Source organism: Diadema antillarum, unplaced genomic scaffold (assembly GCF_040938485.1).
Source record: "Diadema antillarum isolate AM-2024a unplaced genomic scaffold, OU_Dant_1.0 scf00000029, whole genome shotgun sequence".
NCBI classification, from domain to species: domain Eukaryota; kingdom Metazoa; phylum Echinodermata; class Echinoidea; order Diadematoida; family Diadematidae; genus Diadema; species Diadema antillarum.
This window is the reverse complement of record NW_027270918.1, coordinates 8,855,502-8,881,892: the sequence shown is the minus strand read 5'-3', so window position 1 is coordinate 8,881,892 and position 26,391 is coordinate 8,855,502. Positions and strand designations below refer to the sequence as shown.

At 38.6% G+C, this 26,391-nt stretch overlaps 1 protein-coding gene across 1 annotated transcript in view; it reads left to right on the top strand.

The window, feature by feature from the left end:
* Nucleotides 1-26,391, top strand: part of LOC139739332 (2-oxoglutarate dehydrogenase complex component E1-like) — a 97,243-nt gene that overhangs the window by 24,365 nt on the left and 46,487 nt on the right. Inside the window, exons 3-4 of the mRNA XM_071649951.1 lie at nucleotides 11,236-11,338; nucleotides 21,334-21,434. Of these exons, the coding sequence (XP_071506052.1) occupies nucleotides 11,236-11,338; nucleotides 21,334-21,434 (204 nt within the window). The remainder of the gene's footprint in view (nucleotides 1-11,235; nucleotides 11,339-21,333; nucleotides 21,435-26,391) is intronic.

Here is a 26,391-nt window from a genome sequence, read left to right as displayed (position 1 = left end):
GTGTTGGTGTGTGAATGTGCTCAATGTGCTACCTGTAACTGTACGCTTTATAGTGTCCAATCTAAATTTTTGATTAAATATACTATGATAAATGATGACAGTACATATAATGATGCTGTTATGTATAGTTATTACAGTTGTTTTCTCCCTATTGGTTTATGCTGACAGACTTTATCAAATTCTCTGAAATAGGTAATGTCAGTGTATTCCAGGAAATGCCATGTTTGTTCATTTGTAACTTGATTATCTTATACGATTTCTTTTCTTTTTTAATGACAAGCCAACAACATGCAAGTTTTAGGGGCTAGTACGTGTAGATGCCTATGGCATGCAGGGATTCAATTAACCCGTTCCTTACGGGAACCTGGCGGCCTGCGTATTAAGTCTATAGAGATTTCAGAATTCAGTATGGAACGGGTTAATTAGCTTTACAGACTTGCCAACAGGGCATACAGAGCCTTTAAATAGAGTCCAACAGAAAATGAATCTTTGCTAAAGGCAAATAAAATCTTCATCCGATTTTGCTGCAATACTTAATTTTTTGTCACACTGATTACTTAGACAACAGAAAATGAATCTTTGCTAAAGGCAAATAAAATCTTCATCCGATTTTGCTGCAATACTCAATTTTTTGTCACACTGATTACATTTTATAGTTTTGTTGTTTTTTTTTTAACATTCTGGCCTGAGCTCATTTTAAACAGATCTGAATGCAATACATTACTGATTTTGCTCTCTTCAATTCCAGTAAAAAGATGGATAGTAATCAGCACAAGGGGAAAATGACTTGGCTGGAAGTCATTGTGTTTTGTTTGTTTAGTTTATTTCATTGACCTGAATGGATGTACAGAGCAGCTGACTTGTTTTGTCAGTGCTGGTTGAGAGAAGATGTGATTTCCTGAAATGGGATGGCATCATCTGATTAGGGCTCATCCCATTGATTGGCCAGCATCGATCCGTAAGGCTGGAGGTGCGGAGCGTCAGGATGAGGTGGAATTATTCCCACCGCTTGCTCCTGTTCAGGAGGAATCCCTTCTCTTGTGCTTAGTTCATGTGTAGTCATATTGCGGAGGCGTTTACATGTATGGTGATTTTAGATTTTGATCAGCCGTTTCTAGAACGGCCTAATTCCATCAGAGGACACCCTTTCCACAGGGATGGGTTGAGTGCATGAGAGTAGTGAGAAACAGATGTTTGAAGGGAAGATTTGAGCAAAATCAAACAGACATCATAGGAAGATATACTGTATGACTGTTTCACCATGCTCGTTAGTGCAGATCTAACCTGGCCTTTAGTTTTCAACTGACTGTTCAAAGATATTCAGTGTATGTCACCGTACTGTGATGCAGCTTGAAAAACACACTTTATTCTTTTCTCTTTTGATGAAATACCATTAGTTTTTGTCTGAATTTTATGTTTTTATTTCTATTAAAGTATTGCTAATGTTAATTATAGTTTCGTTAGGACATGTAATGCAGTAGTAGTTTTACCTTAGTAGTAATAGTAATATCTTAACACTAGTACCGTAGTAATAGAAGTAGTAATAGTCGGTGCATTTTATTGCTATTGATAACTATCACAATATTACGTATTATTTTATTGTTGACATTATAATTATTAGACTGCTACAGCTGCTGTCCTATATTGTGTATCAACCCAATACTCTGATATGATATGGAAGGGGGAAAAAAAAGAAAAGATTAGTAGTCTGAATTTTTAATGAAGAAGCTCAGGTTGTCTAATCTCTCAGAATCATTAATTCCAGTGGAAGGATCCACCATGTACTAATATGCATTCATACAACGTAGACCTGGACAAAATGGCAACGGTTAGAAGAGTGAGATTTACATACTTCCACTAGATTTGATTGCTTCTTTATATGCAGTGTTAATAAGCCTCCCTATTCTCACCCCCTAAGGAGCAGTCAAAAGAGGCCCATAGAGGGACCTCATCTTCCGGTACACTGCAGGCCAAAGCTCCATCACCTGTCTTCCTAGAGTCTCCAGCAACCTCAATGCATTTCAAAAGAGCATGGACTGATTGTTGTTATGAGTGCCTCGATCAATAAAAGAGTTGCCCTGGATGCCTTGTGTGGATGGCTGTACAATAGCAGTGTCGGTAGTCCATCAGATGTATAGGTGTATGTCCATAAGACATTCAGATATTCTTTTTGTGATTGATGAATTTTAACATTTATATCTATGAAAGAAATAAGTGACTGGAGAGTAGCAAAATGTGTGGATGCAATATAAGCTGGCAGCTATTGAAACTGTGTTGAATTGGCTGCATTTAGATTTATTCATTCCCTTCTTGCTCTATCTGGAGATGGAAACAAAATGGAAGTGCATTTCCAAAGTGATGTTCTTTAGCCTAAAGACATTACGTCCCAGGCAAATCAGCTCTGCCTGCGAGCTGACCTTGGCCATAGCGAAACTTAATAGGGAAACTTAATCGAATTTGGCATCAGGAACATTTACATTTGGCATTAACTCAATAAGGCTGTCTAGCCATGCGAATACAGCATCAGTGAAGTGTGTTTGTATGCCTTGCTTCCCTAGGGATAGACATTGAAAACAGTAATGGTGGTTTTCTACAGGCTCAGTTATCAGGTAGTTCTTAGTGGTAGGCACTAATTGAATATCCCTTTAATGGTGTGCTCAACAATTAAGATATATCTCTTCAGTTTTTTTACATGGTGAGAGGTGATGTAAACTCAGTTTACATGGGTAAATCATGCAAGGCAAATTTTTAAAAGTAAGGTTAGCATTGCTTGTAAGTCCAAATGTCTAAAATTGATGACTAATGATTTGTTTGTATGTTTTACCTTCCACCATTATGGTGCCCAAAGTGTTTAATGATGCATTCTCACCATACTCACTGGAACCAAACATTCATCTTCTTTATTAAAGGCACATAGTCCCGGTAGTGTAGAGGGCGCTGTTGAATGATAGTGCCAATCACCGTTAGCATTGATACGAAGATTGCCGAAGTTGAGCTGTCATCAAGAGTAAAGCGCGTAGGTGTTGCTAGGTAACGTTGCCTTAGTTGTCTTCTCTGCGCATCACGCAGTCTGTAGTAATGCCAGGGTGCGTGCATATGTGCTTCTTATTATGACATCACAAAAGAAGTTTGCTAAAGCTGTCATCCCCCTCAGCCGAATCATGAGCCGAACTGTGATCGGACCACTGACTAAAACAGTGGATTGGACTTCTTTGGACTCGGGGAAATGGGTCACAGCGTAAGCGCTAAAGAGGAGTCAATAGCGTAGGTCTCTATAGGAAACTTGCGCCGTGTGCCCGCGTACGCATTCGACTAAACCACGGGGACCATGTGCCTTTAATACGCCATGTACTTCGATGAATATCTGGTATTTTGTGACTTGGGACTTTTAAGACTAATTTCCAAGGTTCTCATTGGTATTCATGATTGATACGGCCTCAATGAGAAACAAAAAAAAGTATCTCCTATCAGGAGCAAGGTTACTGATTTGCCACCATTGAGAAGATCTTACAACACATTTGCATTACAGAAGGTAATAATTTTTGCCAAGTGTTGATGTCAGGAATATCAGTCGATTCATGAAATTCACAGTTCTACCTAAAAACATCGCCAAATATACTGCACATTTACCGTGCACTCTTTATACTCTCTGGTGAATATTGTAGCCAGGCTGCTATTTAATGGTTCGCAAGTGCCAAATCGGGCAACTGTGCATTGACATTGATGGTGAAATACCATTGTATTTTGTGCAGCATTTCGTTATATGATTGCAAATACTCCGTGGAATACATTGCAAGATACCATGGTATTGAGGATGGTAATTTCACACAAAATATGCATGCTGAACTTAAGTGTGAATCAGGTTATGAAAGTGGACCAATCGTGCGGTGGTTTACTTTTCACATGACCTGAGACACCTTGGCCCAAATTCATGAAGGTGGTACAATCTTGTCCATGGTTTAAACCATGTACAAAGACCATAGTTTTGTATGGAACACCAAGTGTCGCATGGCCTATTTTGTTACGAAATTAGTCATTTCCTATGTTTATTTCCTTACGAAATGATCATTTCATCGACAAAATGACTGATTTTGTCACGAAATATTCCATGCGACACTTGGCGCCCTATACAAATCTACAGTCTTTGTCCATGGTTAAAACCATGGACAAGATTATACCACCCTCGTGAATTTGGGCCAAAGTGTCTATTTCCATGAGAGATATGGGCATGCACAATGCTTTAATAGAAATACATTGTTATTGTGTGAATGAGAACTGTAGTGTCACATAGTGACCTAGCACCTTGTCACTCTGTGGTTTTATTTTTTTTTTAGACCTGCTAGTTCATCTACTAATAGCAATAATAACTACCGTTATCGCTACACAGCCACACTAAAACTTTAATAGGCCCATGATGTAAACACGATTGAATTCACGTGCACACAAATCAATGTTTGACTGACCGTTTGACACCACTTTGTTTATTTACTCATGTGTAAATTCTACAACAGGGTAATGATGCCTTGTGAAGGAGCTTGGCATTAAGTCTATACAATCACATAAAAATTATCATTAGTGTGAGCACTCAACTTAGATACTGTAGTCGACGTCTGCATTGGCTATACCAATACACGCAGCCTCTAATACACCACACGTCCAATACAGCACTGTCTGTGTTCGCAAGATGTCCCCACAAAACGTCCCGACATCGTCCGTCCTTCCCCAGCCGGATCCAGATCGTCGACCTCCACTGCTAAACCCTCAGCACAGCACGACGAGCGTCACGATCATTGTCTTTGATGAGAGCTCACCGACCTCCACTGGTAAACCGTTAGCACAACGAGCGTCACGGTCATTGTCCATGATGAGAGCTGACTTGCCTATCGTGGTCGTCCATGCTTCCTGCTTATCCTCTCCCCTCAGCTGTATCTAATTCCCCGCACGTCTACCTTACCAATCTCTCGACTATAAAAATGCATAACCTCCCATACCGAATGTACGACACTACAATACGTCCTATACAGACCACGGCGCACGGAATGTGGTCGCGTGTCAGCTGTTTACCTATGGTCTACTGATTTGCATACGATAAACAAACAACTACGCAAATTTTCAAACCCACCATATCTTGGCTATTATACTTCCATTGATCTAAGCTTACACTGTTCTCTGTAAAAAAAAAAAAACAACTATCATGATCTATCACTACATGCTTGGACACCTAAGGAAATACATGTTTCATCCTGACATGTAGCAACTGAAATACCATGGTATCTATATTACTGTGGTATTTCACCAGTGAGAACAGTGGTAACAAATTACTGTTGTATAATCCCAGGGTATTATGTCTAATGTGAATGTACTAAATGCTCAACTTCCTATGGGCTATACCCTGATATTTACCTTGGTGAAAAGGAGTGCTGCGGATACAATGTCTTGCTGAAGGCCACAAGTGCCATGTGCTGCTGTGGGGATTGAACCCTGGGTCCTCAGATTGAAAGTGGGGTGCTCAATCCAGTAGACCACTACACTTCACCATCAAAATGCAGCCTCAAAGCTTGGCAATGAGATACATTGCATTTCACCTCTGTGTGACCCAGAACAGTCTGCTTCATAGGTCTATTCTTTTGGGAAATTATTTTGCCCTGCTTCTGGATTGTTGGTAATGTATAGTATAGGTTTGGGGGCTGTTTTATTGTCTGTTTTTGATCTGTTTATTTGTCTCCATAGATGTTTTACTGTTTGATAATAACTTGAGAAGTACCCTGTAGGATTGTACTACACAAGTGAAGTGTTTAAATTGGAGTCACTGATTACGTTTTGAGAAATATTCGTCCAAGGTCAAAGGTCAATGTTGGATTTAACATTTGAAACAGCAACAAATAAAGTTTGTTTAATAAATTTGAAGTAATACGATGTTGGGTCAGGTTACAGATTAAGGTCAAATCAACAGTGTGAACGGTATTAGTGGCATTGCTCCATACTCTCCTAGAACAGTGTGTAATATTTGATTTTTGGCTGTGTATGTGTTTAATAACACAGTGGGTGGAAAATATCTGCTTCTAAAAAGAGTTGGCAAAGGGCCGACATTTCATCTTCTAAATATTGATCATTGTTATGTAAAACAGTAATATTTATGTCTAGATGGGCTCATGACCACAGACCTGTTACTGTCAACACATTGAATCAAACACTGTCCCTCATGCATGGCTAGACAAATAGTCGTAGGTAAGACCCAATTATCCAAGATGCATGTCTTCAACAGTCTGACATATCTTTGACCTTGCACGCCGTCCCGATCATGGGTATAGCAAGGTGAACTCCCACATTATGAATAAATACATTTTGAGTTCTGATCATGATGGCTTGACTGCCATTGTAGCAGATTTTGCTGGCAAGGCCAAGGGTGGGATTCTTTTATTTGTTAGTCTATCATATGGGTTAACCCTTTCAGCTCTCTGAATGCCGATTGGCTCAGAAAACCCCATAGCATTGCACACACTGTCTAAAGTCTGTGGCACAGAAAGGGTTAGTGTCGTACAGCAAGACAGACAGTGAAACAATATGAACCTTGAGACAAGTGTGACATGCCAATGACACCCCCATACACTGCCAATGTTGCTCCCTCTGAAAGCCTATCCGATGGTGGGTATTAGTTTCGCAGATGTCAAACAAACAGCCAGTCTAATGAAGACCCGGCACGAACAGTTTCTCCGCCGTGCACCCGTACCTGCGTGGTGTGATCAGCAAATGCTATGCCACGAGGAGCACTCCATCTCTCCCCCTCCCCCTCCCTTCTTTCTCCCTATTTCTCGTCAGTCATAATGCTGGTAAACATGCCCCCTTCTTCTAGTGTCAGCTTCCAACGAGACGTGCGGAACGAAGGAGGACATTGTGTGGGCGACAGTGAACATGTTTTGATGGGATGAAGTTATGCCCGGCAGCGTGTGTGATGCGCGTGATCAACATTCACAACTACATGATGAATGTTCAACATGTTAATCTGTTGATACGCTGAAGAGCCACAGATGTGGACAATCAACTACTTAGTAATTGTATTAGTATGTTGTAGCTCTTGATTGACAATGCAACACGGAAGTGGTGTCCAGTAAAAGTCCACTTAATGGGATTACAAAATGCCTGAGCTTTACTTTTCATGTGCGCATTATGCATCTTAGTACATACGTGTATGTATGTGGTCAGTTTAGCCTGCATTGTATTGCCAGCAAATACGCCCAGCCAGCTCCCATAATCATCACAGAGCCACTGTAGTGTAAAATTGAGAAAAAAAGATGGCCAGTTACTGTTCTGACTACTGAGGTAGCATTACCATTTTTTATGTACCTCAAATTTTTACTTAGATCATGAGAAGATGACATCTGGTATAAGATAAGCAAGTTGGAAATTCCATCCCAAACTTTCATTATGAATAATATTTAAATTATGTTATGGCATCCATGACAATGTGCACATTAAGGTAAAGTACTATTGTAGTATGATAACTGTTAGAAGTTGCTGGTATCTGAAGGAGTCAGTCCAGAATATTAGATGGTCAAGTATTAAACCAGACTGGACTTATACTGCCATTCTTGTGGTCTCTCCCCCTCCCCCAATACCTTCTTCAGAGTTGACCCTGAGGGGTGCCTACCTACCCCCTTCATGCTTTTATGTGCCCCCCTCAAACTTGAGCCCTGAAGTTGGAATGTCCCACCTTGGATACAGTATACTCTACCTCTGACTGGATTCAACCAACACTGGCATTTTAGTAAATATACATTAGGATACCTTCGTAGAGTCTGTTGCTGACCTACATGTAATGAGGCAACCCACCTCACTGGCAGTTTGTGTGTGGGAACCAGTGGGTTCAGAGTTTTGAGCTACTTGGAGCTGTATCTCTGTAGTTTATTGTATGCAGTTATATGTGTTTGGTAATGTGATAGTTGCCATTCACTATGTGACTAGCTGGTAGGCAAAGGTTTCTATCAGCGAGGTTTTCCTTACTGAAGGGGAAGCAACAAAATAATAGATTATGAAGCTCTACCACCTATGTGAGGTAACAGAAACATAGTATTGATATGGTTCCTAAATCCTGTGGAAATAATCAATTGAAAAAGTAAAATGAAAGAAATCTTTGCCATCAAGTAAGATAAACAGAACATAGTATCAGTACATTTCGTATTCCTGATAAAATTAAGCACAAAGGAATGGACTTTTAAGACTTCCGATGAAGGGAACATACAAGTAGTATTGATGTGATCGTAGAGGAAGGCATTGTTCAGAAGTTGGATGTCTTTCTATAGATGGGGGTTGACATTTAGTATTGGTATGTATCACATGTAACTGAGGGTGCGTTTATAAGATTTTTCTTCTGGCCCGAAACAGTGTTTTGAAACACTGTTTCTGGCCAAACGGTGATTCTAGCTCGAAAAAAATTCTTATAAACGCTCGCCGTGATTTGAAACAGTGTTTTGAAACACTGTTTGTAAACGCACAAAATAGTGCATTTACAAACAGTGTTTCTGTGGAAACAGTGTTTCAAAAATCTTATAAACGCAACCGCGATCTCAAACACTATTTATGTGACGTCACAATGCCTTGCGCGCACCCTGTTTGACCTTTTGCCGAGGAAAAACTGCGCAGAGTGAGTTGCGTAATGGCACAGTCTGAGCGAGAGCCCCAACACGCTCGGAGAAAATATCTTATAAATGCTCTCCTGACGAAACTGTGATTTGAAACAGTGTTTCAAAACAGTGATTCAAAACAGTGATTCTAGGCACGCAAAATCTTATAAACGCGGCGTAAGTCAGATAGGCGGACCTTGTTGTGAAAGACAAAACTGTGTATAGTAGATGGAGTGACAATAGAATGGAGTTCTTGAGAGCATATTCAACCTTTTGATTGCAGAACCCATCAATGTGCATTTTGCATTACGAAGGCCAGCAATTTATCCACGTGAGATGCTGTTCAATATCATGGCTTCCTTCCCATGCTCCCCCCTCCCAACACACACACCCACAAACCCACATGCACACACACTCACATCAAAGGCTGCTCTTGTATGTCTCCTGTTCTCACTCAGAAATTTTCTCACCTCTCAATGATGCATCACTGTCCTGTAATCACAAAAATACATTTCCATCATTAATATCATGGAGGTTTGAACAGTCTGGCTACATTTGTGTCAACGCAATATCATGCTTATACTGTACATGACATGAGCACTGGCTGTGAGAAGACATGGTAAGTCGCATCATAATCAAGATATGAATGTGCATTCATCTCCATTGATAACATACTGCATGCACACTGTGTGGCGTATCCAATATTTTATAAATCACATTCGTCTAAAATATCCTTTCATACTCTTTTATTCATATCATGCTGACATAACCTTCTATCATATCAAAAATCACAATCAAGTCATGCTGATCACGGATGAATGACTGAAGCAGTTTTGCACTTTAATCAGCAGCAGGTTCCTCAATTTGTCATTTGTAGCACAGATGTACATTGTATGTCACATGATAGAAACATATTCCCTGTGCTGTTTGGTGCTAAGTGGTTGCTAATGAGAGAATGTAGCTGGTGACTTGCTATGCTATTGAAGATGAAATATGTACACTTCAAGAGGAAATTATGAACAAATGATACATATTTTTAACCCTAGATATTAACCCTATGATATTTAATAGTATGGGTGCTGCGGCACTATATTCTCATGTAGATGTTTGTTTTGAAGAACTGTTGAAATCTGATTGAACTTCCACTGTGTCAAATCAGATAGAAATAAACTGTTTTCTCTTTTCATTACAAACATCAAATGCCTTTATTTAACAAAGTTTCATGCTTGTTTTTCACTAATCTGCTGTTTTGTTCTGTTATTGTATGTTACTGTTTTCTCTTTCTCTTTCTTGATATTGATAATGTTTCAACTGTTGAATAAATCATGTGTCTTCTCTTCTGCCAAATAAAGTTAATACTCATTCATTTTAGAATATTTACTGGCATCCTTGTTTTCCAGTTTCTTCATCATGTTTATGTATTCATGTGCATGCATGAAATAAAGGATTTGCACGATGATGAAATAAAAGCATTTCACCTTTGTAGGAACGAGCACTAAAGGTTGCAATTAAGTTCAATACTACCCTAGGGACAATTTGTCCTTCCTTTCTCAGAGGAAGATTACGCAAAATGAATAAGTCAACCTATAACCTTTTACAATTGAGTATATGAATATAAGAACGACCCAAGTCCAATTTTTGGCCAAATTCAGTTTGACAAGGGAAATTGTAGCTTATGCATGGACTCATCTTGTGTATAAATGATAAATCATAATTACCCCCGGAAGTGCCTGAAATAAATGAGTTAAATCTTATATGAATGTAAGAATGAAGGACTTGGGTCATTCTTACATTCATATTATAGCCCCCTCTCTCATCCTTCTCTCATCTCTATAGCAGAGTATCATGTATATGAATCAAAGAACGACCCAAGTCCATATGAATCAAAGAACGACCCAAGTCCATCACACAAAATGGCCTCTCCACAATCAATGTTAATGTTAATTGTCATAGTAATATATGTTCTAATTTGTAGATACAATGTTGCATTCCCATCACAGTTAAATAGAATATTATTGGACAAACAAAAAAGATATGAAGTTTTTTTTAGTTTACTCGAAATGGTCTTCCATGGACTTGGGTCGTTCTTATATTCATATACTCAATTGGATGTAGCAGTTAGTATGACACAGGTTCCATTCTGAATTTAACATAAGGAAAGAGCATGACAGCATTGCCTTGAAACAGGATATTTTATCATGATTTTTGAACACTTTTGCTGACTCCAGGGGAAGCAGCTAATACTCTACCCTTATTTTTATATGTTATAGAAATTAGGCACAAAGATGCTTCCATTTTTCAATCTTTGTAAGCTGCAGACATCTTGCTACAGTTGCGTGATTTTTCTGTATTTTTATAATGCATTTAAGATATGGTTGAAAGTGAGATAATAATGTGCAGTGCCAAAATCTTTTTCTTTTTTCTTTCATAAAACCTTTCCTGCATTTGACTTTGCGACATGATCCATCCAAATACTTTGAATAATACCTACTGAATTGGGCCCATCATCATGCGAACCAAAAGAAAAAAAAAAAGTCATTGTCCACAAAAGCAAATTTCAAGAGAATGACGCTTGCTGCCATTTTGCATGTGTGTCTATCTATCCACCGTCTAGATCCGGGGTCACAACATGGCCGACTTAGATCCACTGGGCATCAGCCACGCCGACTTGCAGGAGGAAACACCCCCCGAATTGGTGGTCACAAACTACCATCTTGGTAAGGCATGGAGAGGGGACTGCACCAACGGGGCGTGGGTTTGTGTGCTGCGTGCTAGGCTGGCTTACGTCATCGCCAGGCCAGCCTCATGCTCTCACACTCTCTCTGTCTTTCCTCACTTTGCCCACTTTTATTGCTGTCCATAATCCATTGTCATGTGTTTGCTGCATGACATGAGTTGCACATGTTTCTGTGTACTGCCACTGCTGTATGCTTTCTTTATTGCCTATCAATGGTTATGGGAATTCCTTCTCACTACAACTCCGAGAGTGCTCTGCATGGGGCGTGTGTAAAGTGTCAAATGTATCTGAGTCACTTATGAATAACTCTGGTATTTTGAGCATGGAACGCCAAAGGCACAGTCGCTCCAATTTTCCTGATATTTGATCATGATCATGCTTTATTCAAAACAACCCAGAATGCCAGCTTTGCACCATGAACATTAAAAAAAAAAGTTGTGTGTGAAAGGAGTATGGAGTATAAAAGAGAATCAAATTCAGGAGATGCCTGTTATAAATAGACTAGAATCGATATTGATGAAATGTTGTGAAAAGATGTTGTCATATAGGAGGATGGAATGATAGAAGTGTGTATGTCTGTCCTCTTGAGGTGAAAGGGTTTGTCTCCCCTTGAGAGTGTAAGAAGGAACCTGCAACTGATTTCATGCAGAGTTCCTGTTGGTGCAGAGGGTCTTCTGTGCTTTTTAACCCCTGCTTCGTGCAAACATCTTGCTTTTACTACTTGATGATTACATGTACTTGTACAAAACTTGTAGCTGCAGGGCTAACCAGGATGAGGGTGGGGTTGGTGTGGGGTTTGGTGTATGCGAACGTTTGCTCAAATCTGGGTTCAGAGGGAATTGGTCTGTAATAAATGAGAGAACAGAGTTTCATGTAGAGAGGTAACAAATTAGTTTTCTGTTGAAAAGCTTTATTTGTAGTCGTTTCTATAAATTCAAGGGAAGCCTAATCACTTGTAAACTTCATCCTGAATGCCAAAGTATCACTGTATACCTGCTTACATCTGAATTCAGAAGAGCTTCTTAGAGTGGAAGTCGCTTTTCACAAGCTTTAGCTGGTTTCCGCATGCTGTGTACAAATCAACAAGAACTGCACAAGGGAGCCATTTCTGGCAAACGCACACATTATTGATAAACTGGCAAATAGCACATTTAGTTTCATGCAAATTTCCTGTTGGTGAACTCTACATTTTGCCCAATTTTAAAAGAGAAGCACACAATTCCTATTTTACTTGATAAACAGTAGTTTCAGCCTCAGGGCAATCTCCTATAAAAGTGGATATTTTCGCGCGACTAATCTTTCGCGTTTGGCCAGGTCAGAAGAGTTTCGCGTGTTTTTAATTCCGCGGAATCAAGACATCACACACAGGAACATATGGCAAGCAAAAATATTTGTGTGCTTCTATTTTCGCGTTAGTTTCTGGTTGCGCGAAATGCGCGAAAATTTCAACACCGCGAAAATTTCCACTTTTACAGTAGATCATTAGGGCATTGCTAAGTATATGTCTTCCACTTGCCCAGCACTCATGTGGTCAAGGATTCCATGCTATAGGTAGATGCCCAACAGTAAATTTTAGTCACCCCAGGCAAGCAGGTGAGAGGATTGTTGTACTCTTTGAAATGACCGCTGCTGAAAGCTGATATTATTTTTGTGCAATGCATGGGCATTGCTTTTCACGCTTTGAAATATCTTAGGCATCTACACACAAGTGTATCATTAATACGTAACTAGAAATTTGCTTGCCACTCCGGGTGCATGGTGTGTGTTAGATGTAGCAGTTGCCTGTATACAGAGCTGCTTTCAGCATCTGATGTGAATATCTTGTGTTCCATATGGTGCCTACCACCCAAACTTGGACAGCTCTGTGAATGAAGACACCGACTCTCAGGGCCGGTACACAGTGTATCACTGTGTTACCAAACAGGGAGTGACTGCCAAGAAGATAGCACAGTCCCTGCGGTGAAATGGCGTGCTTGAGGCGGCATGATTTGTCCAGAACTACACCCAGAAGTTTCTTCCGAGATGCTCATGCATTTACGACAATTTTTGTGTGTGTGTTGAGACGTCCTGACGGATGAGTGATAACATGCCCCTGGTACAGATTTAGAGTACAGTGCGGTGTTATGCATATATATAAGAGGCACAATTAATTTAGGGGCTTCGTTCATTATTCTATTATGAGAAGGAGATGAGTGAGAGTACTACCATGTAAATACAAAGTTACCTAAACTACCTGCCCAATCCAATGGGGTGATCAAAATTCTGCAGTGGTCATCATGAATAATGAAAAATATTATCATAATTATGATTATGTTTAGTAGCGTAGCGTAGTACTCATGCATAGACTTGTTACATAGTACTACAAAGTGGACTTTTTTTTGGGGGGGGGGGTGGGGATCATTCTCATTACAAAAGTCTTCAGGTATCTTTATTAGTCCAGTCTGTTCTTATGTGACTATTACCCAGTGGTGCACTTACATAATGTACACAAGTACTTAAAACATTGATGGTTTCACAGATTTGCTTATTAAATGTACACGTATGTGAATATACTGTGAAATACAAGTTTTGTTTTTTTTTCTAGGTGTGTTGATCTGCTAGGGATCCAAAGACAGCCCCCTAGGCATCATGTTTTCTCATTTACAAATTATTTTCTTTGTGTATCTCCTTTGGCCTGGGCATAAATAACAGAACTTCCAGCAAGTGGTGTTTTTATGTAGTGTGTCAGCCATGGAAATTGATTTTTTAGGAATGCCGAGCATCTCTTTCTGACAACTGAGCTATAAGTGCATTGGTAATTCACTTACCAATGCATATATGTGAGACATTCAAAGAGGAAATTTCAATATTTCACCATTTTGAGAAAAAGAAATCAATTTGACATTTCAACTGCTGTAATGCTGATACCAGCACAAGGGAATGTGATATATGTTTTAGATCAAAGTCATCAATGCTAGTTAATAGGAAATATGATGCTCTCTTTTACATCAGGAATGCAGATTTTGAAAATTTTACACTGGAAAAAGACTTTTTATGGACATTTTTCTGCTTGAGGCACACTTTGTGTCACATTTTCCTCCAAGCTCAGCTTTGAGCTTATCTGAGTCATTTTCTGTAAAACAGCAATTTTGATTTAAGAAACAGTTTGGAATCATGTTTGAATCAGCTGACCTCTAGCAGAGTCAGTTGCTCAAGGATGGCGATACGCCGAGATGTGTCACAATTATTCAAATGTAAGTGTGGCATGAATAGGAGCGATAGTATTGTCAGGATGGAATGATGGGATACATTGAGATAATCTCCAGAGGCTCGAGCACGAAACTAGCGGAACTTTCTGAGCGTGCCGAGTTGGAAGTGGCTTCCTGTCTGACATGCCGTTCCACATTTCCACTTCAGTTTGTTGGCAGCAGCACAGCCCAACTGCCTGCCACGCTCTAGGTGTGTGACAAATGGCGCGAGTATTACTGTGCGGTACTGCCCACCGTCATCAACTGCACACAGTTATAAATACGCACATACTGTGCATTACAGGTTGGCCATGCACTGTGATAGATGACAGACAGTCAGAAGCATGCTCATCTTTGATGTGTTAATTCAAATGGAGATGGTACCATTCCGAAAGTATTTGCAGGCAATTAGACATTTGCACCAAGCATTCAGAAAATGGATACGTTAACACCTCTCGATGGAATGTAGACAATGACAGTGTTCCACTGTATCGTGTTAATCAAATAGATGTGGTTGCACTGTTTGCTAATTCTATGTTCACTTGTTTTTGAGGCCGATCAAATTGCAGTGCTTTGTCATGATTCTGACCATATTATTTTTATACACATTTGCGCTGAACCGAGAGGAGAGTAAGTGTGAGAGAAAGAAAGTGAGAGTTGGATTGAGTGGTTCATCAAAATGTATGACAAATATATGTATCATCAACTAGCTATGTGCAGTTCATGTTTCAAAGTGGTTCAACTATCGGTGAAGGCCATGATTATAATAGGAGATACATGTACATGTACCCATGGTAACCGTGGGCCTACATGATGTGTGAAGGGGGATAGGTAATTTTCCTGTTTGCAAGTAATGTGTATCTGCATGTGAAATCTGCTTACCCTGTATATTGGACAAGTGTCAAGCTTTGGCCGTTTCTTTTTTCAGTCTTACATTATATGTAGTTTTCCTGGCTAGCCAGAGTTGGAACTCTGTAAAAAGTCTAACCAGTCTACCCACCATCTATTCAATACATATTTTTAGATATTTTGAAGTTGGAACAGGGCTAGCAGTATAGAGATAATGTTGCAGCAAGTAGAATTCCTCTTTGACCTTCCTTGTCCTGCAAGTTCAAAAGAAAAGAGAAGCGGTATGTGGTTGCTTGACATGCACACAATGCTTTATTGTGAAATCTGTAATTGGTTCATTTGAGGATGGCGTGACAGTCAGGGTGCTCTCGCTTGTTCAGCAGCATTCTCACAGAAAGCAGAAGCTTCCATAAATATCCCCGTGGATGGTACGCCCAGCCACCTACCAGCCTAAGCTATCTATGACTCATTCGACTCGTTATCATTTTGGATTTGAAGCTGAAGTGCCGATATGAATGTTTTATGCACACCTGTTTTATGCACTGCATAGGTGGCAGATGTTGGTGTTGTCATTTAGGAAATACAATCGCATGGTTCATATCCTGTGTTTATGGGTATAGTAATGCTTCATATCTGCTACATTCATAATGTTAATTTGTTTGAATGTCCATGCGGAGCAGTGATAGGCACAGTGAGGCAGTGAACTCCTACCTGTAGGAGCCCAGTATCAGATTTACATTTGTGTAATTGAAGTGTTGGGCGTAGCACACCATTAGTAGGTGATATCATTTGTAACAAATGTAGAGTAATTCTGAAATACTGAAATTATAGCATTTTGAACCCAAGTTCAGGCAGCAGTAAGCACTATTTTGCCAGTGACAACTTGACACTGATAACAGGTGACCATGAGCAAATGAACATACTGTAACTCCTGTTGAGAGTTTGAGTGTTAATTAATTGTGATGTGGTATGTTTCTCCAGACTTCATCTAAATTGTTTAAAGCCATACATGATGTCAGTGACATTACATCAGCTTCTTCTCAGAATTATTTTGTCCAAAAAAACACAGATTTTACCTTTAGCAGAAACTAGACCCATCAAGTACCAATGTGGAGCCAATCAAAAACATGTCTCCAGGGGCTACCACTACAAGGATTGCATTATGGTGTCTTCAGCTATGGAGCAATTGTCTATCTAAAATGAAATGACAAACTTCATACTATTGTTTTGTTTTGTTGGGGGGGGGGGGGGTGTTTAGGTTAAAATTGATTAATTTTAATCGAAGTGTAGCATCAAATCCTTCTTCAACAAAACATGAAAACTGTAATGGACTTACGGTACATTATCAAAAAATGGGGCCTTGCCCAACGTGTATTTTGCAGGCAGTTTAAGCCATCTTTTATTGGCCTCACATTTACCTTGAATAGTAGCTTAAAAGTATCAAAGCAGTGTATTGCTCCTCGTAATTCTCTTATAGCCAAAGACAACACTATCACACGAAATAGAAATAGAAGTACATCCTGTATTAAGACGGTGGACCAGAAAGGGTTAGATTGTGTGGCAGTGACCTGAAGGAACACATATGCATTAATGTACAGTGGGATTCTAATGGTCCAGATGTGTACCTGTAGGCCTTTCCTTGCACAGAAAGGTTGTGTAGATCCTTTTTGCTGTGTGCCTTTCCTGAGGGTATCTCTATGCACCGACCTAATTTACATTGCTTCCCTGCGGAGGCCAATTTACTTCCATTTCCAGATTGAGATTTTCCATGGGCTCATTCATTAGGGAGTGAATCAAGGTAGGGAAGACGAGCGCGTCATTGCTGCAGGGACGGCCAATTGTACTTGGAAATGTTTGTTGGCTAGGCTTATAGTACAGACCTTCATCAGATGTCAAGGGCTAACACATTTGGAAAAGTCTACACCCACAAAAGAAGTACCCCAGTATGCCTTCACTTTAATGTTGGTATGCAACAGAATATTCTGCATGAATTGTCTCCATTTGAAGCAAAAAGTTACTATGATGTGCAAATTCATCCATGATATGGCCCATGCACACCCAATTTTCAAACCTCGTTTTTCATGGTGTACTTGTATGGAAAATTTCAAGTACGTGTTTGTGGCACCTGGTATTAGATTGCATATTGCTTATTGCTACAGAAATTGAGTTTTATGCAGCTAGAAGTTGTCAAATATTCCTTTATGTATGTTTGGTACGGTATGTGATCGTATCTTGTCTGTGTAGCTGCGCATCCTTCTCTCTCTCAGTGGTCGTGATTTTTACTGTAAGGGTATGTTAGATTTCCCTATGGTTTCCCAAAACTTTTACAGAGGTGCAGCAATTATATTACTGCTGAACTATGTGCCCTGAAAAGTCAATCACATTGTATTGCTTTGTGGGGTTTTGGCAAAAGTTTTATCATGTGACAAATATGTTGTAAAGGGTGACTGGGGCATATCCTCCTTTTTTTTTTTAAGTTGTATTATGAAAGATGTTTTGTTATATTTCTGTGGGGTTACACCCCCCCCCCCCCAAAAAAAAAAAAATGAAATAGGTCACACAAAATCTCAAAGGGAGTTTTCCATGCATCAGATAAGAAAGACATTAATCTTATCAGCCAAAAGTAATCTATAGTTATGGCATACCTAGCGAGGGCGATTTTTATTATGTGATGGGTGCAGAGGTATGTATACAGCAAACATAGAAGGCAGTGTGTACAACCATGATTTTATCATGACAATAGTGAGAACAGAAATTCCTTCTGTTCTGTACAAGTAGAACGGTATGCCATAGTTTGAGCATGCATCATCACTGGAACATACAGGAGAAGGTTAAGCCAATGAATGTCATTTCTTGCATTGTAAGAGATGCTTCTGTTGATGGAATGACAGATTTAGCCATTTTTATGTCTTGTCCACATGATCATTTACTTGACGTTTTGTAGATTAAAGTCGATCTACAAATCAATCCATGAAAACCAGTGCAAACAGTCAAATTTAACTCTCTAGACATTCAAGTTCATGAAGTTAGAATCAAAGTCAGTGCAGGAAGTAATGCATTTCAGAAGGCTTTTATCTGTAGTGTTCTTTGCACAACTCAGTTCAAGCAGTTAAAGGTAGCACTTGTCATCACTCATCAGATGAAAAATGAAGTTTTTCATTCCTTCTCTTTTTTTTTTATTTTTAGTTGAACATTAAGTCATTAAAGAGAATGTTGAAATGTCTTCTGAATGACATGTTTTGACTTTATGCTGCCATCGTATTTTCCTAGGGTTTTTTTTTTTTTTTTTTTTTTTTTACAGAGACATACTGCTTTGCGAAGTAACATTAAAGTGAACCTTTGATTGTGGAGTGACCAGTTGTTTGACTTATGGTTTAAGTCCAGTAAATCTGTAAAACCATATAAAGGCTGTTGTGGTATATTATTGAACTATTTCATGCATGCAGCCATGACAAATCATGTAATTTTCTGTCAAGAAAAGATACACTTTGAATCGAGGAAAACACTGGTTTGTTGATGTAAATCACCCCCTATGCTTACTCCTTTCATGAACTTTCCATGGCAAACACAGAGTTTTTTTGAGGTTTGCCAAGAAGTTTGTTACATTGCCCACTGTGTAACTGGTGTGTTGATGAGAGCTGGAGTGTTACCGTAAAGTTCCGTGTATAAGACGCACCCGTGTATAAGACGCACCCCTAATTTCGGACCTAGAATTAAAAAAAAAAAAAAAACACGAAAATGTCCACGCAAATATTGCGTGTGTCATACATACTATTTCAGCTCAAAATTTCCCTAGAATGTAGCATGTATTTGCTCTATTTTTCGTTTCCTTTTATGTTTTCTTTTAACGGTATTCATCGGACATCAACAAAATATGGAAGACGCAAAATGCGAGACTTGTCTCGGTACTCACTTGCTATTGTTTCGCCTTTCAATTGTGGTACATGTGTCATGCATATCGTACTCATGAGTGTACAGTACGATCTTTGCTGTCATACATAGCAGAGGGTGTCTCGCATATTGACACATGTCAGACTGGAAGGTTCATAACGAAAAATAAGAAAAACATCAACAAGTGTAGCAGAGGGATCATACGGCAAGACGTACGGTGCGTAACGGTAATTACACTCATGCACTGTTACCAGTAACATGTGTGTCTCTTCAAGGAGCTTCAAACACACTCCTTGGTCTCTTGTACCATGCTTGTATGCACAGTGCTAGCCTTTTGCAAAAGGCAGCTCGCTATAATTTCAGCACACGCACACAGAGAGCAATGGACTTGCACACACAGCGCGCAACGGGCAAGCGCGCTTCGATCCGATCGCTGTGTGCACGCGAGTCCATTGCAAAAAAGCCTCTCTGCAGCTGCTGCCTTTGCCAAAGGCTTGCTAGCTAACTAGCTAGCTAGCTGCAGTGTAGCTATGCTATCCTAGCTGGCCTCGCACTCGTGAAATGAAGAGCAAACGAACGACATGGATATGCATGCATGCTTCACACATCGTTCATATTTACGGTGACAGAGTGTCGATCCTACTCCGTATTTTACAGCTTTTGTCTATGGCCATATTGATACTAGTACATGGATAAGTTTTACGGTATCGGTAATTTAGTAGTGATACCTGTACTGTACATCGCGTATTCCAGCTACTAGGTTGGCTGTTGGTAGCTTGGTAGACTGACATCGGTAGCATACAGCAGTGCTGTTACAGCTGTTGTCTATGGCCAGATTGATATATCGTTACTGCACAAGGCCAATGTAAGTTTATCTCGTATTTGCAGCTTTTGTGTGTGTCCAGATTGAAAGATCGCTCTTTTATCCGTAAGTTTTAGTGATTGCTTACCTTCCAAACGTCGATGGGCATACATGGCCCCAAGTTAGCCTTATAAAATTGAGTGTACATGACAGATTTTTTTCCGTGATTCGACTGTACCCGTGTATACGACGCACCCCCGATTTTCAACGTTTTTCGACGAAAAAATAGTGCGTCTTATACACGGAACTTTACGGTACTTCGTATGTGATGTTGATAGAGTGTTGGATGATTTTTCAAGCCAATGTGAATGAGGACAATTAAAATGTGCAAGCCATTGAACATGTTATGTTACCTACATTGTAAAGGCAAATATTAGGTTTGTTGCCACCTGCAGTTTATTCAATGATTAGTAACCTGTAATCAGAGAGCATGTTATCTTAAAATGTACAATTTTTGTCCAGCTGTATGAGGATGAGTACCTCACCATCTCAGTCTGTTGCATACTTCTCACCACTGTATAGCGCGAGTTATAAGCTTCATGTCCCTGCATTTTGTATGAGTGATTGTATAGCACATTGATTTGTTGTAGACAAAGAGTTTGTTGTGACCATATGACATATCAGGCGCCACTGAGGGTGTAAGAGCCTTTTGATTATCTTTAAAATATTTTGTTCATGTCATTGGCTCCTTTTCTCTGATTTCACTTCTTGTAATATAAAAATGTACAAAGTCAGATCATTTATTGCTTTACATAGATGCTGTGTACTGTATGTCAGATCAAATACTGGCAGATCGATAAGGATTGGAATAATTTGTATCAGCATCTGAACTTCCAATATCTTGGTAGCTAAATGTTGATATTTCTCAGTATATTTCTCACTTCTTTCATTTGTTTGTATGCCACAATGTGCAGGGCTGATAGCATGACAAGCCTTTTGCTGACAAGATACTAGATAGTTTGTAGGATATTGATATAAGACAGTTTAACAGACTGACAAAAAGATAGATAGATACGGGCAGATACATAGACGAAAGAATGAAAGTAGATGTAGAAAGATAGTGTACATGTATGTCTGTAAATATAACATGCTAGTTTCTCTCGCCCAACGCCGTTCTCTGTTCATTTTGTCCTTGACTATCTCAAGACGAGAATGACATGGACCGAGTCTTCACCCTGCCCCAGACCACTTTCATTGGCGGAGACCAACAAGCGCTGCCACTCAGGGAGATTATCAAGCGCCTGGAGGTAAGACTAGCAAAGAGCTGTCATAGCATCGTAGTTTACACTTGCTATCACAAACTGATGAAGTAAAATGCCCTATTACATTTGTGGTAGCCAGAACTTATTCTTGAAGAATTTTTATGCCTCCGCAACGAAGTGGCCGAAGGCATTATGTTTTCGGGTCGTCCGTCCGTCCGTCCGTCCGTCCGTCTGTCTGTCCGTGCTAACGAGAGTATGCTTGTGTGGCTAGGAGAACAATAGTGCACAATAGATGGCCTTTATTCCGTCAGGCTTGTGTGGCTAAAATTTTTGCTTGTGTGTCTATTTTAACAAAAGGGAGAACAAAGGGGTAGACACACAAGTATATCACCGTGAGGTCGTCCGTCCGTCCGTCCGTCCGTACGTCCGTCCGTCCCGTTTTGTTTTTGTCGATATCTCAAGAACCGTGTGGTGGTTTTACATCAAACTTGGTATGAGGGTATATCCTTGGGGGATAATACTTTGTGTGGATTTTAGGGTCACAGGGTCAAAGGTCAAAGGTCACAGGTTATTTTGTGAAAAAAATTGAAATTTCATGTTTTTCTCCATATCTCGCAAATGGTTCAAGGTATCTTCATGGAACTTAGTATATATGCTTGTACCGATGGGCGGTGATTATCTAGGGAAGTTGGGGGTCATGGGTCAAAGGTCAGGGGGTCAAAGGTCAAGGTTAACTCCTCAAAATATCACTACTTTCCTTAAAATGCAATGTGCCGGAAGGTTTTTTTTTAAAACTTGATGTATGGCATGTATTACCCAATATATATTTTTGGGGAAGTTTCTTGCCAAAAGGTCAAAGGTCAAATGGTAAAAGGTCAAGTGAAAGTGCTAAATTGCACTTTTTCCTCCATTTGCTAAATTGCACTTTTTCCTCCATATCTCGAAAGTAACTCAAGGTATCATCATGAAACTTACATATTTATGCATGTTCAACCTAACAGTGATTCTCTTTGGAACTGTGAGGTCAAAGATCAAAGGCCAGGTTTAGATAATGCTATTTTCCCATTTGATACTGAAATTATACTTTTTCTCAATACCTTGAAAATTACTCAATGCATAAACTTATAAAAGGGTCAAAAGTCAAGTAAAAATCATCAGTTCCCCAAATACCTGCACTCTGACATTTTAATCATTCATCCAATTGAACCTAGTTCTAGGAAAGTGAACATTCAGCACATTTGTGTCAAACCTGTCATTTTGATATTTTGCCAATTGTGTGAAACTGTCATCACACATTGTCAAGACATTGTACTATAGACCTATCAGGAGAACCATGCATTATGGCGGAGGCATATCAGTAGCCGTAGCGATATATCTAGTTGGAATCTGTTTCTGGATGATGAATTGCAAACTTGTGCATATATACCCTTCATTACGAAATATATGGCATTATGCGGAAGGACAATTTTTGAAAAATTGGACCAGGTAGAGATAACTCATGGAAGAGCCCCATCACAGATAAAAGTTGATGGAATTCTGGAGCAATTTTCACGTCAAAGCTTCTTTTGCACCTGATTTGTTCCTTAATATGGTCTTTCATGTGATGCTGACAGGGAAGGGGATCACGTTGACAGTTCTTGGATAATTTCTGAAAACAATTCTCAGAATTTAAGCCAGCAACAACCAACTGTCTCTCCTTCTGTTTGGCAGAAGAGTTAACTCTCTTGGTATTAGGACCCCTCCCCCCAGAAAAAACAAAACAAAAACAAACACCAAAACAAAACAAAAAACAAAACAAAAAACTAGGAATTTTTTGGTTTATAGCAATCAATGATGGTTTATTTGATGAAAATCAGTTTTGAAATGACTGAGATATCCAAAAACAAAGTAAAACAAAGAGATCCTAATAAAAGTGGTGGCTTGTCACATTTTATTTGGATCGCTTTTTTGGATACAGCCATTTCAAGGCTAATTTTCATCAAATAAGCTGTGAATTCCTCTAAAAAGTACATGGTCTTTCATATTTCATAAGAGGTTTCTCATTATCTCACAAACATACACACACACACACACACACACACACACACACACACACACAAGTTGGAAACCTGCAGCCCCATCTAAACCAAAACTGTACCATCCATTTGAAGTGTATTGGATCATTTATTTTGAAAGAGACATGCCAACACACACTCTGTAGGGGCATACACTATATTTTGTTAAACATGTCAAATCACTGTTTGCATTGAATAATCATTGTGTGTAGTTTTAAATGAAAATATATAGATGGGCATTTCCACGGTAACTCACGTTACATTTTGAACTCAAAATTAGGTCGTTGAGATCAATATCCTTAAAACCTAATTAGTGATATGAGTTACTATATGTGAATGAGTATCATGCACCTCCATCCTACCTCACAGCAACATTACATCCACAGACTCTTATGAGAACTATGAGAAAAAACACTACAAATGTCGGTAACTCACGTTACATAATTTGGACATGCAAAAATTTGGCATGTCTTATATTCAAAAGTTTCCTCAAACAAGAAACAGAGAGACTTTAAAGTCTATTGTGTCAAAGTCATGGACTAACAACATACATCACCGAGTATGGTAAAAATTCAAATTGTCTTACATTCTTCAGGTATCGTCATGTGAAGCGGTAACTCACGTTACGGTAACTCACGTTACAGTTTGTCCACATGATCACAAGACGATTTTTTGTCTTAATAATCCAAAGAAAACTTACCAAGACAACTTTTTTTCACAAACTCCATGAATAAAGAATCTAAATTGATTTGAACATTAATCTGACAGTTATTAATCCCATTTTATCCATGAGATTACCAAAAGGCAGGAAACTTTACATTTAGAATACCAACTTGAAGATAAATTTCATTTTTAATTGAGTCGTTTTCCAAGCTTTCATTTGTACTGAGACAAAAATTGTATTCAACAAAATGATATGAAACAGAGTCTATTTCACTATTAAATTACACTCTTTTCCAGTTAACAAATGCATCAGAAATTGAGGATTTAATTGAGAATTTGATTTGATTGTTTTTTTATTTTACTAGATTTAAATGGATTTCAGGCTATCTAGATAAAACAAGTCATCCATAAACTATTCCATTTAATACACTGAGTCACAAGACTAGAGACCTGTACATGTAGTCTGTGGAGAGTTTCAAGGTTCAGAAATGAATATTTCAATAAATCTTTTAACTTTTAAACAATGCAATTTATATTCCAATTATTTGATAATTTGTTTGAATTACTCAATAATCAATTGTTTGTATGTTTGATTTGTTTACAAATTCTTTTACTAAACTGGTACAGAAATTAGACTTGAATTACAGAAACTGCAGATAAATTTTAGTTATCTGCTACCAGTATTGATCAGTTTAATAAAACATGTTCATAAATGTCTAAGCCTTAAAAAACAATGGCTTTGTTCTATGAAATGTCAAGTAGCCATTATTTAAATTGTATATACATGTAAAAAGTATACTAGTATTTTCTATAGTAATCAAGCAGACTGAAGCAGTAAATCCCAATGAAAAACATGAATGGTAAATATTTTGTGATCAGGAGGCTAACTATTAATATCACAAAATGTTGATAGTTTGCTTTAAGGTACATGACTGTCCAGCTCTTAAAGAAAATGTCTGATAATGAGGTTCACATTCAACAAGTTTTTGGTAATACAGTAACTGTAGATCAGCATGTAAAGTAAATTATAGTAAACATGGAAAAGTTTCATTGTATGATTTTGCAACAATATAGCTAAAACCTCAGAGTAGAATAGTATAAAACACATAAGCGTGTCAAATTCACAATGTTCAGTTCTCAAAAATCTCAGAAAAAAACAGCAGGAAGCGAGCTCCAATCTTAAAATTCTGTTCATACATGTAAATGTTTCAGCCTCATAAACAATGGCTTTGGTCTATACAGGTAGTTATAAACTATGAAATGTCAAATAGTAATCACTTGAATTAAAAAAACAAGAACTTTTCAAGAGTAATCATGCAGTGATTATCCCAATCAGGAGGCTATTAATAGTTATCACAAAATTTTGATAATTTGCTGGAACAAGGTCCATGCAGCTTTAGAAGAAATGTCTTTTAATAACTTTCGTAACAGATCAGTATACATGCACTGTAATATTAAATAGTAAATATGGAACAGTTTCTTTCAGAAGTTAACATGTGATGAACATGTGTAATTAATACATTGTACATGTAGACCAGTTGGTTTGGTGATAGAGAGAGACCAAGAGAATAACAATCTACTGGAAATAGAATCTTAATACAAGAGTTCAGTAATCATGTACTCATTGGTTACTTACAATCACAACCTTCATATCATTTCTTGGTACCGGTATTAAAGAAAAATCATGTCGGTAACTCACGTTACATTGTGGTAACTCACGTTACATGGTAACTCACGTTACAATTTTAAGACCTCTGTTATGAGAATTTGAAGCAAAGACTATAAGTCCCATCATATTTCTTGGATGTGTGCTGCATAGTTATTTGATAATCCAAAATACCATGTCTCAGTTGGGCATAGTAAAATTGCTAGGTTAAAAAGTTCATGTTTCGGTAACTCACGTTACAGCAGCTTCTCGAGCTATGTAAGAGCACGCTGGTGTCCGAAGTACATATCTTATATCGAGGTCTCCACTTTATTTACTGCTAGATTAATATATTTTTGATTTGTAAAACCAAACAAAGTTTGATTTGAGCCTCAAATATAAAAAATAATCACAAAGAGCAACAAAAATGCATTTTTAGGGATTTTTAGGTCAAAAAATGCTTTCTGGTTTCGAAAGGTATAAAAATGCACAAAAGGGAACTTTTCTTAAAGGTAAAGTTGGTTTCACACACTTCAAACTATGGCTAACAAAGTAAGATTATCAGTTGTCCTGAAATATGCGGGTAAAATTTTGATGGTCATGTCGCACAACTCACGGAAATGCCCAGATGTGTTGTTCT